Raw genomic sequence first — 15,583 nt, 5'->3', positions numbered from 1 at the left:
ACAATCTATAATTCTATAACACATTTCCTTGTGAATGGCAACTAAGTATTTAAATGACATTTTAATAAAAAACCTGGGAAATATTCCAACCTTCTTTCTTCTCGATTGCTTTCCTCAAGTTTCTGTAGCCTTCAAAATCACGAGGCACAGTATTGGAAGGCCAAGCCAATGAAGGACAAACCAGACAGTAAAAAGCGAAAGTGGTAAGAAGGTAAAAATGATACATGAGCTTGAAGACTTTAAAATAAATTTTAAAAGATATCATCAAAGGACAATACACAGTAAAAAGGCAATACATTTTGAATGAATAAAAAGTAAGTAGAAAAACAAGCAGCATTATATCTAAGAAGAATATATAGACTATCAGTTGAAGCTATTCAGCAATTAAATGCATAGTCTCAGTTTATATAACTTGGTAAGTATTGAGAGTGTTTGGATGCCATTGCTTTTTTAAATCTTTTTAAAATGGATCGATTTTCTCAGCTTCCCCCCAAAAGCCTACTTTCAATGATATCCTCTTCCTTTTAAATCTTCACAGAAGACTTTTTCATGGCATCATTAAAAGAACGTCAAAAAGTAATGCCTTTCTACCATAATATGAAAATACCATTAATGCTACATACTAGAAAACTACGTTTAAAACTTCTTTTCTATTTTTAATATACTACACGTGAACATCACTAAATCTAAAAAAAAAATTTCTATTTCAAAATTATATATGAAATGGTGTTACAGTCAAATGAATATGGTTGTTATGATGTCAGTGAAAACTGTAATTTTATTAAATGAAAATAAAATGTCATATCACTGTACTAATAATTAGAAACTATCAAAAGGACTAAGGCAAAGGTGGCAATAAAATGGGGAATGCAGTACTTTCCATTTGTAAGATTCTTTCTCAATCAGAAAAGTATAAGAAAAATTATAACTATGTACTTAGAACCTTTGAAATATAATTTAAACAATACCCAATACACAGAATTGGGGGTCTTTACTCAATGGAATGTACTGAATACCAATATTTGTCATATAAACAAAAAGATAGATGTGCTAGGCTCTGATTAAGCACATAGCAATCTTGATATAGCACACTTCTCACCAGAATTCCAAATATATTTTTCAGAATCATCAATATTTTTAAATGAAAAGACTGAGTCTTAAGTATAAATTATTTCATCAAGCCAGTTATTTTCATGTGCCTGCACCTGCGATTGGTTTTCACAATCAACTTATATACTGCTATTATAAGAAGAGACTAGCAATCTTTCTGGGAAAAAATTCTAGAGTGATATTCAATAGGGATCAAAAGTTCCAGTATAATGGATAGAAAAAGGAAAATAAAGCCATCACCTAAGAAATCTATGTGTTTCTAGAGTTTCAACCTGACACCACTAAACACAAGGATAATGCAGTCTGATGAATTAGTAAAGTTTTTTTATAATTCAAGTCATTTAAAGCTAGATATCCAAAAACATGGGGGGAATAATGCCTAATCTAGTCTTATATTGATGAAAATGAGCCACTGTGGCTCAAAGGATATGGTTTCCTGGCAAAGAGCTTAAACTTCCTGTGTTTAATATGCAGAATTTTTGCTTACCTTACACAAGAGGACTGTATTAAAATGTATGGATGACATGAGCTAATAAGTAGATAAACTTTGGATGCCTTTTCAATTGTTACCTGGAAGAACATTGTGACAAATCGTTCAAAAGACAGTGGAGGGGCAGAAAAATAATAATCTGATATTTCTCCATAATTTAAAGGAGTTTTTACTTCATTTCATTCCATCACATGGAGAAGGGCTGTTTCTTCCATAAAGAGGAGAGAGAGGGGTACCTTGGTGGCTTGGTCGGTTAAGTGTCCGACTTCGGCTCAGGTCACAACCTCATGGTTCGTGGGTGGAGCCCCGTGTTGGGCTCTGTGCTGACAGCTCAGAGCCTGGAGCCTATTCAGATTTTGTGTCTCCCTCTCTCTCTGCTCCTCCTCTGCTCATGCTTTGTGTGTGTGTCTCTCTCTCAAAAATAAGTAAACATTTAAAAAAAGAGGAGAGAGAATGACAAACCTTGCCAACAATTTTAACTTTTATGTTACTGAAAAATAGGTAATACAGTCTCTTCAATTATTTACCTGATTTTGTTACACTCCCTTATCTATACATATGGATGATTCTATAGCTCAATACAAAATATGCACAGACAGGTAGAAGAATAAACCTTAAACCTCCAGATATTAGCTAGTTGTAGATTTGATAAAGACTTTGATGCAGAAGAAAGTTAAACTTTCATGTAAAACGGGACTTATGACATCCTCCTTGAACATAAATGCAGTTTCTGACATAAAAATAACCCAGCTACCACTCTTCCTACCAACACTTAACTTTTATTAGAGGCCCCATAGTCACTACAACCAAAAACTGACAAATAAAAAACACAGTAAATTAAAAGAAATGGAGCTTCTAAATAATTTGTGGCTTTAGTGGGGAGGAAAGAAAGCAGCTATGAGAATGAGGACAGCGTAGGAAATCTGAAGCCGTAAGTGAATCCCCAGATAGATCCTGGAAACTCTCAGCTAAAAGAGGGTAAAATCTTCCCTACATAACTCGATCTTTTTTTTTTTTCCTTCATGAGGTTGCTGTCCAAAATCTCAGTATTTGAATTAATGGTTCCTCTTTCAAAATTACAAACATCCTTAAAAAGAGGCTTATTGGTTATAAGTCACTCCACTGGCACGGATGCCTTTAGTCAGATGGCTTTGCTACCAAGTGTAAATTTAAGGGGAGGAGAGAAGGAAGTAGATAGGTTTGGAATTGGAAATAGTTCATTTGGAGTGAAGTAGAATTACATGAGAGCTGACTGGAGCAAGGCAGGTAGCATAAGGACACAGGGGGTCAGCAGATGGAATAAAAAGGATGCTAAGGCACAAATTCACACTTTTCCTCCAAAGGTTGCCTACATCCATGAAAGGAGAGAAAGTTTCTTTTCCATTTTTTTCCTTTTCCTCTTCCCTTCTGAATTGCTCTTACCACACTACAACATGGGTAAAAATCACTTTATGTGAGTCATCATAACATTTTCTGAGAAAAATTAGTCCCAAATTCCAAAGAATCTTTTAAATGAACTTAATCTGTACGTAGGGTTGAGGCACAACCCAAATTTTACAATGCTCTCTCTGATGAACAAAATAAATATGAGGGATGTAAAACAACACAATCAGAATCAATATACCTACAGGAACTATTGTCTCCAAGGAATTCCTATAGAAGACTAAACACTAACTTCAGTAAAGCTGCAGTCATTCTAAATACTTCTGGAACTCTTTGTTTATTATTTGTTTGTTTCAACCTGTAGCAAACCCTTTAGCTAAAATGACAGCTTGCCTACATTTTAAAAATAGGAATTTACATTACGTGCAACCTAAAAGTTATTGGGATCTACAGCAAAGTTAACAATGATGAACGAAATGCTTCAATCAAGCTAAGTAAAACAGTATTCATTTTCATGTTTAAATCCACAACAAGGTTTGAATGGAGTGTGGTAAGAAAAACTATTAAATTTACTATATGGATATAAATATATATAAATATAAATGCATAAATTGGTTCTAAAGGCTTTCACACAGTTTATGGTATGCAAGAAAATTTTTCCTTTCTAGGTTCATACTACATTATGCAGGTTTTAGTTCTACAAAGACACATTATAGCATGTATATGAAAATGCTTTATGAAGCCTTTTCTGAAGTATCATATTATGAGTTACTAATTTGTTTTTCTCATTCTAAGCTATCACTCATTTTTCCCCCCACAGGTAATTAAGGCACTACCTCTAAATTTACTTTATCCAGTTTAATTTTTTCCCCATCAAAAATTTTCTAATCTCATATCACTTTTTGTTAAAAAATTACTTATTTTTTCACTTGGGTTCTTATGTTTAAATACATTTGTTCGATGAGGTCTTCTTAGCAATAATATCTGCTATTAGTTTTATCATAATAATTACTACATCTACCATAATCACTGAAATTATCAATTTTTCAATTTGAAATAATAGCTGTTTAATTTTTTTATCTTAAAAGCAACAGGGACAAGTCTTAATAATAAAATGTTTTTCTTCCAGTACTATAATCAAAATGCTTACTGCCCTGCACTGTCACAAAGATAACCTCTATCAGAAGTATTATTTTAGGATACCTATGATCACTATAAACATGTCAAAAACAACCTAGGTTTCTATTGGGATCCCTATTTTTCATTATTCATACCAAACAGGTGATTATGGTAACATCTCTAAATTTACCTCAAAACAAAAGAGCAGAATCAGCTCATGACCTTGAGAAACAGACCTTGCTTATAGTTACTATTTATGAACACAAACCACCAAGACCTTTAAAAACAAATCGAACCATTTGATATTTTGACCAACTATAAAACTGAATTATACAAGAAAATAGTAAGTCATAAGCAAAAGCCCCATTTTCACTCAAGCAGCATGTTGGATCATATAATTCTGTGATCACGGTTTTGTTTTTAACAGCCTTGCATTAAAGCTAATCATTATGTATCTTAATGCTGCCATAATCAGTCATCCATGAAAAACACCTATTAAGACATTAGTATCTTAAGAATGCAAATTCAGTTGCAATGCCTCCTAACCATAAATGTGTAACTCCTTGTTTTCATTATTCAAATCATTCCTTTTTAACTCAAGGACACCACAGCAGAATTAATTTGAAAAATTTAAACCTCCAATTACTTTAGTCAACTGACTGTTCAAGGAAGAAATGCCTGGTTGCCTAAAAAATTTCTAAGTAGACTGAGCAAAGCAGTTTAAATGTCAATAATAATTCTACAAAGCAAGCCTCTTGTAACAAACCATTTGATAGCTGTGCCCACTTTTGAATATCTAGCCAAAAATGCTTAAAATTAATTTGACTGGCATATCCAAAATATGTTTAGCAGGTAATGTGACTGCACCACAGAATCAGTATGTAGACACATAAAGAATTTGTGACTATTTAACCACCCACACATTACAAGTGGTCAAATTTTTATTTTCCTCTTCTTTGCACCCAGTTGGTTTCAGAGGAAGATATTATCAGGATGCAAGGAAAAGAAAGCTTAGAACAGTGGTGAAAAGCTGAGTGACTCCTTGCTGAAAGATTCAAAAAGCCTAAAATAGCATAAATAACTTTGACATAATCAACTTAGAAGCCCTGCAGAAAATACTGAAGAGACCAAATGACATTAAATGACAGTCTGATGGATTAGTTTAGCCTTTAGTTAAACTAATCTAGACAGGAATCAGATTATATCCAGGAGACTACTTAATTGCATTAGAAAATGAGAAAGAAATGAAAACAGTGAGTTGTAATGGTAGAACAAGCTTTGCAGTAAAGATGAGTGGAATGCAGAAGCAGCTATTTCAAAAACAATAAAAAAATTTCTAATAGAAATTTTACCTTGTCATAGTCTAAAAATCTACCATATTATTATAATTAAACTTATTTTTCTTACGTACAAGTAGAGATAAACAATTAAAAGTATATCATTGCAATTGTCAGCTAATTTAAATGACATTTCTTTCATTAATATACTGTGAAACTATGTATACTCACTGTAATTGCAAATTAAGATATTCTGTAAAGTAAGAAAAACAGGGATTCATATAACAGTGATTTTATAACACTACCTTTTCTTCTTCCTCTTTTCTTTCCTTTTCAGCTTCTCTAAATCTTTCTTAGCTAGATCTATAATTTCAATGGTCTCTTTGTCTGAGGACAACACAGTAGGAGAGAAAGCTGATGATCCACTGAAATACGGTGATCTCGCTGTGGCTCTCGTCAAGTTTTTTCGAAGGTTCTCATTCACTGCTTCACTTTCTAATAATTTTGCCCTAGTGAATAAAAACATTTAAACAAGAAACATTTCTTATTGTAGTAATAAAATTCATAGCATAAATTTTACCACCTGCACTGTTTCTAAGTGTATGGTTCTGCAGCACAGTAACTCACACTGTTGTGCCACCATGGCCACCATCCATCTCCCGAACTCTTTCAAACTCTTTCATCTTCTTCAACTACCCATTAAGCATTAACTCCTCATCTCCCTCTCCTCCCAGGCCCTCACAACCACCATTACACGTTCTGTCTCTACAAATTTGACTACTCTAGGAATTTATTGGGGAACATTTTAAATATGCTGTTTTGTATGCCAAAAAGTTTTCCAAAACGTATTTCAACATTGCTACAAGCTAGCATCTTTTAAAATAAATGTGCTCACAAACATTAATGTTTAGGATTTTTTTAATTCCCTGAATAAGTAATTATAAATTGGAAATAACATTCTTAGTGCTCAAAAGTGCCAATAGTAATGAGATTAGTTGCATTCTGGCCAGTAGGCACTAGAGACCTTGCTTTGTCAACCCATCATTTAAACTTAAAATCTACAAGCGGCATGGTCCCCCTTCTTTCAGTTCCTCATTCATCATGCTATAATAGCATTTCCAAATCTTTGTAAGGAATAGTTAGTCAAACTTGCCCCTAACTGGCTGAAAGACATCTGGCTCCTAAACATGGTGTGGGAAAAGATGGTATCTCCAAGGAAACCTGAGTTTGATAATTGAAAACATTCTTTTGTTTGTTCAAGCAGTTCTAACAATGACAGGAGAATAATGTATGTCCTGTCAGTAATATGCAAAAAAACACAGAATGATGAGATTCTAAAAGAGCTGGACTCTTGAAACAAAAAGGGATTCAGAGTCCACTAGACCAGTCCTTTATTTCTATTTCATTTAAACGATCAAGAATATAATTATCTACTTCAATATAATAGATTTCCAAGGTCAATTTGGCACAAGGGTGATTGACACAGGGCTGTAAGGAGAAAGTACTATTACTGTATCTGTGTCAAAACTATATTGCAAAGCACTTTTACCATATATTCAAGTATTTCAGAGAAATATGCTAGATTAATTTGCAATTGTAAGCTCTATAAGACATAGTCAGCTCTGTGCTTTTTCACTGTCTACCAAAATTATTCATGACTGCTGAATTCAGCTATAAATACAGTGTACATACGTCAGTGAATATATATTTGAAATCAGTGTATGGTGTCATATGTGAGCAGAATAACAATACAATATTTTAAAATGGTTAAGTTTCTGTGTACAAACTTCCAGGTTAAATGATCTCAAAGTTATTTTAAGGAAAATTCTGAATATGATGGTGTCATGTTTTTATTTAAGAGCATAACCTAACTATAAGAAGCCAGTTTAACTATAAAAACTCAAAGTCAAAATTTACACTTTTCTGTATTTTTAATATAGCCCAGGTACATAATAATGAATGTTAAGAATAAATGAAAATATAATAAGTTAGCTATCAATAATGTCCTGCCTTGTATCGGTTCATTCTTATAATAATCGGCCAAGTTCTTTTTTGTAATGATCTAAGGTTTGCATTAGTGGGCGTATACTCAATGCTTCTTCAATGCTTGTACTGATAAAAGCTGAACCCCTTAGGGACCAACTCCACAAAGCCCATGACACATTAGCAGAAGTTCCCTTGGGGCTTTTTTTTATAGCAACTCTCTCTTTCCTTCTCTTTGTCTTCCCACTCACCAATCCACCCTGCTGCCTGAATTTCATTTAATAGGAAACCAAGCAGTCAGTCATAAGGGGTAGTATACGGACCCCTTTAGGAAGGAGCAGACAGAGGGTTTGCATCTCAGCTCTGTAACTCACTTGATCATGGACTACTAGTCTTTAAAAGCCTCTACTCTTTCCTTAGTAAAATGGGAATGAAAGTAATACATTTCTCTACCAGAATGATAATGTATTTAATGAATAATAACTATTGTTGTCAAAAAGTTGGAAATGATATAATTATCAAATAGTAGATTAGTTAAATAAATCGATTACAATGACAAAATAGTACCTCATGGAATCATGCAAAAATCATGTTAAAAAATTATTTAACAGCATTTAAAAATGTTCATAATATCTTGTCACATTTCAAAGAAAAGATAGCAAAGGAATATATCTACCCTGATGTCAATCTTGCTAAAGAATGCATTGAAAAAAACACTGAAGAGATATATCAAAATGTTAACATCAGATCTACCAGATGGTACCAATATGGATGACTTTTTTTTATACTTTCTTATCTTCTCAAAACTTTCTGCAAAAATTTTAAACCCCCCAAAACCAAGAATTAATTAATTAGTACCCATTATTATTTCACAACAACTAATGGGACATGTAAATTTATTAGAAGGAAATTAGTATTGTTTTACAACTAGAATAAAATTTAAAATATAAAATATAAACATTCCCAAGTGGCAAAGCATCAACATAAATGTGCATTATGTTAAAGGAGTTGTGAATAAATGGCTTCTGAAGAAAAAGTTTTGAAAGAAATATGGATTAGAGTTGGAATTAGTAGAAAAAACACGGTATGAGAACTTGGACCATGTTAGACTGTGAAATCCTGTTCTTTCATTTGAGCCCTATGATAACTCCTGAAGACTAGCAAGTATTACTTTATACTTAGAGATGAACAAACTAAAGCTCAGAGATGTTAGGTAACTTGCCTAAGGTCACACACTTATTAATAAATAGAAGCTTAAATATCAACCCAGGTAATCTCATTTAAATTCAAAGCTCATTTATGCTTATTCCATACATCCATTATTTTTAAATTGTAAATTGCAGTCTTGTAATTCTAGAAGACTACCCTCAGGAGTGGGATACACCTAATTAAAGAGCCATCAAAGAATTCTGGATAAGCACAACAAACTATTAACTTACACCAAGAAAGATTTGATCACTGAACTCAGAGCCTGAGAGTCATCTCTGTTTTCTAAATGGCTTAAAGAATGGTTTAAAAAAGGAAGATATTAGATGTTGTATTTAGCCACTGGATGGAGTAGAAACGATTCTGTTTTATAGGAAATAATGACACTAGTCAAGCCATTTGTCTTAAAGTGAAATCTAGGTTAGATATGTCCTTAGAAGAGAAGAAACCTGGGTGGCTCAGTTGATTAAGTACCTGCCTTTTGATTTCAGCTAAGGTCATGATTTCACAGTTTTGTGGGTTTGAGTCCCTCGTCAGGCCCTGTGCTGGCACCATGGAGCCTGCTAGGATTCTCTCTCTCTTTCTCTCTCTCTCTGCCCCTCCTTAACTTGTTCTGTCTCTGTCTCTCTCAAAATAAATAAATTTTAAAAACTTTAAAAAAAGAAGAAGGAGGAGAAGAAGAAACAGAGCACTAGAACCAGAGCTTAGAATTAGCCTTAACAGTTGACCAGTGCCAAAGAAATAAAAGAGATAAAGAGAAGCAACCTAGAAAGAGAAAGAGAATCTTCAAGAATTCAAAGAGATATCAGTTATGTCTCAAGGAATGGTAAAGATGGGGTCTACAGAGTGAGATCAGAAAAAAGGTTTTGGGAAATAGGCAAGAAAGAGCACTGCCAACACAGGATAGAAACTGTAAATCCAGATTAGCTACTTACTAGACCTAGGACCCAATGCCCCAAAAGTCTCCACCAAAAAGGTAAACTTTAGAGATACATATTTACCAAATGAAAGTAACAGTTATTTGAGTAACTTTACAACCACATCAGATATCTTAGTTGTTTTCACCTTTTTTCTTTTAGAGAGAGAAAGAGAGAACGCAAGGGGAAAGGGGGAGAGGGGGAGAGAGGGAGAGGAAGAGAGGGGGAGAGAGAGAGAGAGAGAGAGGGAGGGAGGGAGGGAGAGAGAGAGAGAGAGAGAGAGAGAGAGAGAGAGAGAGAGAGAGAGAATCTTAAGCAGGCTCCACGCTCAGTTCAGAGCCTGACACAGGGCTCGATCCCACAACCCCGGAATCATGACCCAAGCCAAAATCAAGAGTCAGATGTTCAGTCAACTGAGTCACACAGGCACCTCTGTTTTCACTTCTTTAAAACACTTAAGGGATTCAGTGTGCCTTGTGGCAGCAGAAACAATGGAAACAGCACTTGTTTCTGAGAATCTCTAAAACAGCTCAAAGGAAAGAGAAAGAACACACGAATACAAGATGGGACAGTGTTAGGGTGTCTGTGAAAGATGATATCCACTTGGTCTGGTCACTTGGTTATTTTCTGCAAGTGGGTAGGAGAAATGAGATCTGAGCTCCTTAGATGCTCTCCATGGAGCTTTACTTCAAGAGAAAGTAGCTCAGCCATCACAGTGGACCATGGAACCTGAAAATATTATAGAAATGAGTTGTGTCCCTGACCTGCTTTCTGACCTGTAGTACCCAAGTCTGAATTCAGTGGTCTTCTCCACATTCCCACACCAGGCATGGGTGTTCTTTTCACTAATTTCTGTCATTCCATTTACTATTTATGTAAGTCGCCCCACCTAGACTGTAAACTCCTTGTTAATGTCATAGTTGCTCAGTCCATGGCATGGTGCCTCACATACAGTGAGCATTTGTACTATGTTGTATAAACTGAGTGTTGGAGGAGCCTCTGTGTGTACCAGAGAGGCAGGAAAATTGGTCAGGATTCAATAAGTCACACACAAAGAACAGCTGGAGAAGTAGAAAAGAACAAGAATAATAACAGATTTAAAAAATTAGAAATGATTTATTTATGCTGACCATTCCCAAATGGCAGGGAAAGAGGCACAGGGAGTGAAAGCACCAAAGGTAACCTCACAGATATGAGTTATGCCCATCCTGTGTGTCAGGCTGGGTAAGCTCTCAACGAGAAGAGGATAATATAGAAAGAGAATATGGGAAGAGGAAGGAGAAAAGCAGTTTGGAATATAACATTATGGGAAAGATAAGTACCTATTCTCCTAAAGTTAACCTCATCAAAGGGCTGTGATATCACTGTGAACAGTGACTAAACAATATGCTTAACACACAGCAATACTGCTATACTGCAAAGCCCAAAACATGTGCATTACATATTAAGAACATGAACTGCACCTGAGATCTTCAATTTCTTTGATGTAACTGTGAATCATATTACTAATCTCCTCATTCCCTTCACCTGCAAGATAAAATATGAACTTTAGAATTTCCTTTAAATTAAAAACTTCAACAAAACAGAATAGGAGAAAAGAAAAGTTATGGAAACAAAACAATAATGCTTTAATATACAATTCATACAGCAGATTTCCTACTCTTAATGACATAAGCAGACAATAAAATAATATTATTAAAGCAAAGGGTACATTTTGTTTCTTCAAGAAACAATTTGTATTTGTATTATTTACAAATTAAGTATTTAACTTAAAATCTCAGACTGTTTATACACAGTTTGATATTTCTACTTTAAATATGCCAAGTAATTAATGACCACAAAGAATATTCCCTGCTCTCCAAGAGTTAATCCCTCATTCATCCCATTTTCCACACATACCTGCTCTGGCAAGAACCTGGTTGGCCTGATCACTAACAAGCTGTGTGATTCTGGTCCTCAATGCATCAACTGTCTCTTGCATGGCTTTAATTCTTACACGCAGGTTATTATTTTCAGTCTGTAGCATAGCATTCTCATGAAACATGTCATTGATGCTTTCCACACCTTCCTCGTCAATTATTCTTTTACCCTAGAAAAGGAAAACACTTCCTGGTTTGTTGAGGGGTCTTAAACATACAAGAGTTTTGTTTAAGCACTTTTACAACGAAGAGCCCTTTTGTTTTAGCAGCCTCAAGGCAAAAGAGACCTTTTTCCCTCTATTACATCCCTCTGTGGTACATTTGTCACTAAGAAAGTGATGAAATAAGAAGGCTTTTGAAACAAGAGGTTGGTCAGGTTGATACACTGAACAATAATAAAGGTCACCCACAAGGAAAACTAAAGAATTTGATCTCCAAAAGGAAGGAAGTCACTATTTTGATAGACAAGAGACTCCAGAGACATATATGTACAAGCCATCACAAAAAGACACCACTGCATTTGCAAAATCTACCACAAAATGCAAAGTCAAACCCATTCACTCACTGTTTTGTACTCCATGAGTTCCATCTGAAGGCGTGTGATCTCACTACGAAGTGCATTGATTTGCTGACTAGCTCTGTCCTGATTGACCATCACCTTGTTCTTGATATTTCTAGCCCGATTGGCGTATTTCAGGGTATTTAAGGTTTCCATAAAATCTCTGTCTGAAGGGCTAACACATGCTATCATGATTGTTTGGCTGGAAGTTAAAAAGAATAATTCAGTTTACAGATAAAAGTAAAATGCTGAAATAAGCATTTTTTTAATATCCTGCCATTTGAATAGTAGTTTCTCTTTAGGATACCAAAAGATTGATACTACTACCTTAAAAATAAAAACAAATTTAAAAGCCCTCATGCCTTAAGACTATCTTAAGGAAAAAGATTTTTTACTTAGGTAAAATTGGGGGAAATGAGGTTTTATTATCATTCTTTTACCCAAAATACTTTGAGAAAGTATAAGTGCATATATTTCACACCTCTTTACAAAATATTTCTGAAGCAATGCAAACAAATCGTTCTAAAAGTCAACCTACCCATAATATGACAAGTAACATTCAAAAATCATTTATTTCATTACTTACTTGATATTTCAGGATTTTATATTTTTATTCTATTTTTTTACTTGCAGTGGTTTTTTCAATGTTTATTTATTTATTTTGAGAAAGAGAAGGAGAGAGAGCACAAGTGGAGAAGCAGCAGAGAGAGAGAGAGGGAGAGAGAGAGAAGCCCAAGCAGACTCTGCACTGTCAGCACAGTGCCCTATGTGGGGCTCAATCTCACAAACCATGAGATCAAGCACTGAGCCAAAATCAAGACTCGGATGCTTAACCAACTGAGCCACCCAGGTGCCCCCATTTTTATTCTTTCTATTTAATCACTGGTATACTGATTTTTATATTAGTAAAGAAATTTACATAAACTACTATCATCTGAACAAGAAGAGTATTTAGTATATCCACATGTTTTACAATATAAAACCTCATTTGTAACTGAGTGGTCAAAGTTCCTTGAGTTTTCAGCTAGATTACACAGAAAAAAAAATGGAAAAGTGTACTTTATGGTCATGATGAATTACTTTGCCAACCAAATAATACTATAGTGAAATGCTTCGTATGCCCAGCTATTACGTCTGTCAATGAAACAGACATGGCGATTATAATAAACACTTCACTGGAAAATGTATAGGAACTGCAGTTAAGGAATTACTTCACCCACCTGGGTAGGAAATGCATGCCCATCAATTCTAACCTGTAGCCTCTTGGTCTGCTTCCACTCCCACCTTCCCCTATAAATCTCAACATAGCACTCATAGTAAACCTTTTATAACTGGCTCCCTTCCACCTATCTCTTTCCCTTTGTCAATGCTTGTTCATCCTTATTTACTCTTACTATTATTCAAGATTCAACTCGGGTATCATCTAGTCCAAGAATTCAATCCTCAGCCTACTCTCTTTCTTTTCTTCATATCCTTTGTGTATCTCTTTTTTGTTGATTTTATTATTATTTTACTTAAATTTGATAGACCCCAATCCTTAGACCCTAAACTGCTAAAGGATAAGGGTCAAGGTTTGTTGCTCAGTATACATTGTGTAACACTGGAACCTAGTAAGTCATTAGTAATTGTGATGTGTGTCACATATACATAATGTTTACTTATTGGAGGTCAGAAAGTTAAAACAATTTGTGTATCTCTAGCTCTTCCTTTTGGTGAAGAAAATAAGGTCATCAAGCAAGAGTGATGGTTACAGACAATGATTAGAGAGCATGACTACTCGAAGTGCAGTCCCAGTTCGGTGCCAGTATGAAAATTATTTGTTACATGTTCACAATACATAAAGAAATTGAGAGTAAACATTTTAGACTTTTACAACATTTGAACTTGCTGTAATCAATTATGGTATATTGAATGGAGTTCAAGTGTGTTTGAACATACATGGTAAGTCATAAATGGGCAAGCTGAGTACAATCATGAACAGTACTAACCCACCACAAATTGAGGAGTGGGATAGAAGAATGTCCCCTTCACAAATATTTTAAGAAGCACTGGGATCAAGTGCTCAAGAAGAACGGTGAAAACCAGTAATGAGAGGGTCTAAGATCTATTATATAAGGAAAAGATCACATATTAAATAAAATCCCAAAGATACAAATTTCAAGAATGGTTGTATTTATGAAAAATTCAAAGAAAACATTAAACTTGTTTATTTTTAAAGTTTATATAAAACCACAACTCTGTTTTAAAGGAAACCATATCACTTGAATATATTATTATGTTATATATCTTATATATTATTTTATCATGTCATATCATATACATTAGGGAGGAAATACATCACAGTATTAACAGTAGTTACTTATAGGTAATAGAAATATAATTTACTTTCATTTGCTCTTTATATTTTTCTGTATTTTTCAAAATTTTTCCTATAAATTTGTGGTAATGTTATATTAAACATTATAAATTTATGAAAGCCAGCTTTGGTTAAAAAAATAAGTCACTAAATTATACACATAAATAGATGCAACTTATTCCCCAAATACCTTTGATCTAATTTTTCTTTAAAAGTAATTTGTACAGGGACACCTGAGTGGTTTAGTTGATTGACATTCTGACTCTTGATTTCAGCTCAGGTCATGATCTCACTGTTCATGGGATTGGCCCCACATCAGGCTCTGTGCCGAGAGTACAGAGCCTGCTTGGGATTTTCTCTCTCCACTCCCCCCTCCCCCCCCACCCCGGCTTCTATTTCCCTCTCAAAAGAAATAAATAATAAACATTTTTTAAAAAGAGTAATTTGTACAAACTTTACAAAACAAAGTTATTCTGTTCACTAAGCCTTATACAAAATATAATGCTTTTACTAGAAGTTCAACCTCAAAAATTTAAGCAGGAATTGAGGCTCACTAAGGATAGACTTAGAAGGGGTCTTTTCTACTGGAAATGAGTGGGGAATATCTGAGACTGTAGCCAATCTGTATTAGGCTGCAGCCAATCTGAAATTCCAGAGGAATTCAAGGCCCACAGTGCAAATATCTCAGACTGCTTACAGGGCAAGCAAAGTTTCAGAGGTACTGAAGTACTTGAAAGTACTGAAAATTATAAGGGGAGGACATTTATCATCTCCGCTTTGTTTTACAGCTAAGAAATAAATATAGGAAAGAGCTACAATTTAGCAAACTTGAAAAACTTCTATTTGGCTGAAAAAACAAAAACTGGTGTCTTAAGACCCAGAGTGATACTAAAGGTCAGCCTAAGAATATAGAGGAAAAGAAAAATACAACAAAGGAAGCAATATTGCACCCATACACAGAATATGCATGGAGACAAATGAGGTTAAGACAATGCAAACACTACATAAAAGGAAGACATATAAAAATAATACTGTTGAATTCTATAAAACAAAACTTTATTCCTAAATCTACATAGATTTAACATTATCAAAACTCTCTGAATAACAGTTGTTCAAAAATGAAGTTTGCAAGTCTAATTACCAGGTCATTTTACAGCATCTAATGATCTTTCCAATAAATGTGTCAGACCATTGAAAACATTGAAGCTTCACTGTGGTTGTCTGTAACTTGTTGATTTACACTATGATTAAACAGAAATGCCAA

The 15,583-nt window shown here is 34.4% G+C and overlaps 1 protein-coding gene across 13 annotated transcripts in view; it reads right to left on the bottom strand.

The window, feature by feature from the left end:
• The window catches only part of KIF21A (kinesin family member 21A), a 151,401-nt gene that overhangs the window by 49,058 nt on the left and 86,760 nt on the right, over positions 1-15,583 (bottom strand). For 7 of the 13 annotated variants that reach the window (XM_040488439.1, XM_040488440.1, XM_040488441.1 and 4 more), the window contains exons 8-12: positions 11,970-12,165; positions 11,385-11,574; positions 10,949-11,012; positions 5,685-5,888; positions 91-129 (exon numbers count right to left, since the gene is read on the bottom strand). In XM_040488439.1, the coding sequence (XP_040344373.1) occupies positions 91-129; positions 5,685-5,888; positions 10,949-11,012; positions 11,385-11,574; positions 11,970-12,165 (693 nt within the window). The remainder of the gene's footprint in view (positions 1-90; positions 130-5,684; positions 5,889-10,948; positions 11,013-11,384; positions 11,575-11,969; positions 12,166-15,583) is intronic. The other 6 variants (XM_040488432.1, XM_040488434.1, XM_040488436.1 and 3 more) reach the window with 1 other exon arrangement.

Source organism: Herpailurus yagouaroundi, unplaced genomic scaffold (assembly GCF_014898765.1).
Source record: "Herpailurus yagouaroundi ecotype Mexico unplaced genomic scaffold, PumYag 166, whole genome shotgun sequence".
NCBI lineage: Eukaryota > Metazoa > Chordata > Mammalia > Carnivora > Felidae > Herpailurus > Herpailurus yagouaroundi.
This window is presented reverse-complemented; position numbering and strand designations above follow the sequence as displayed.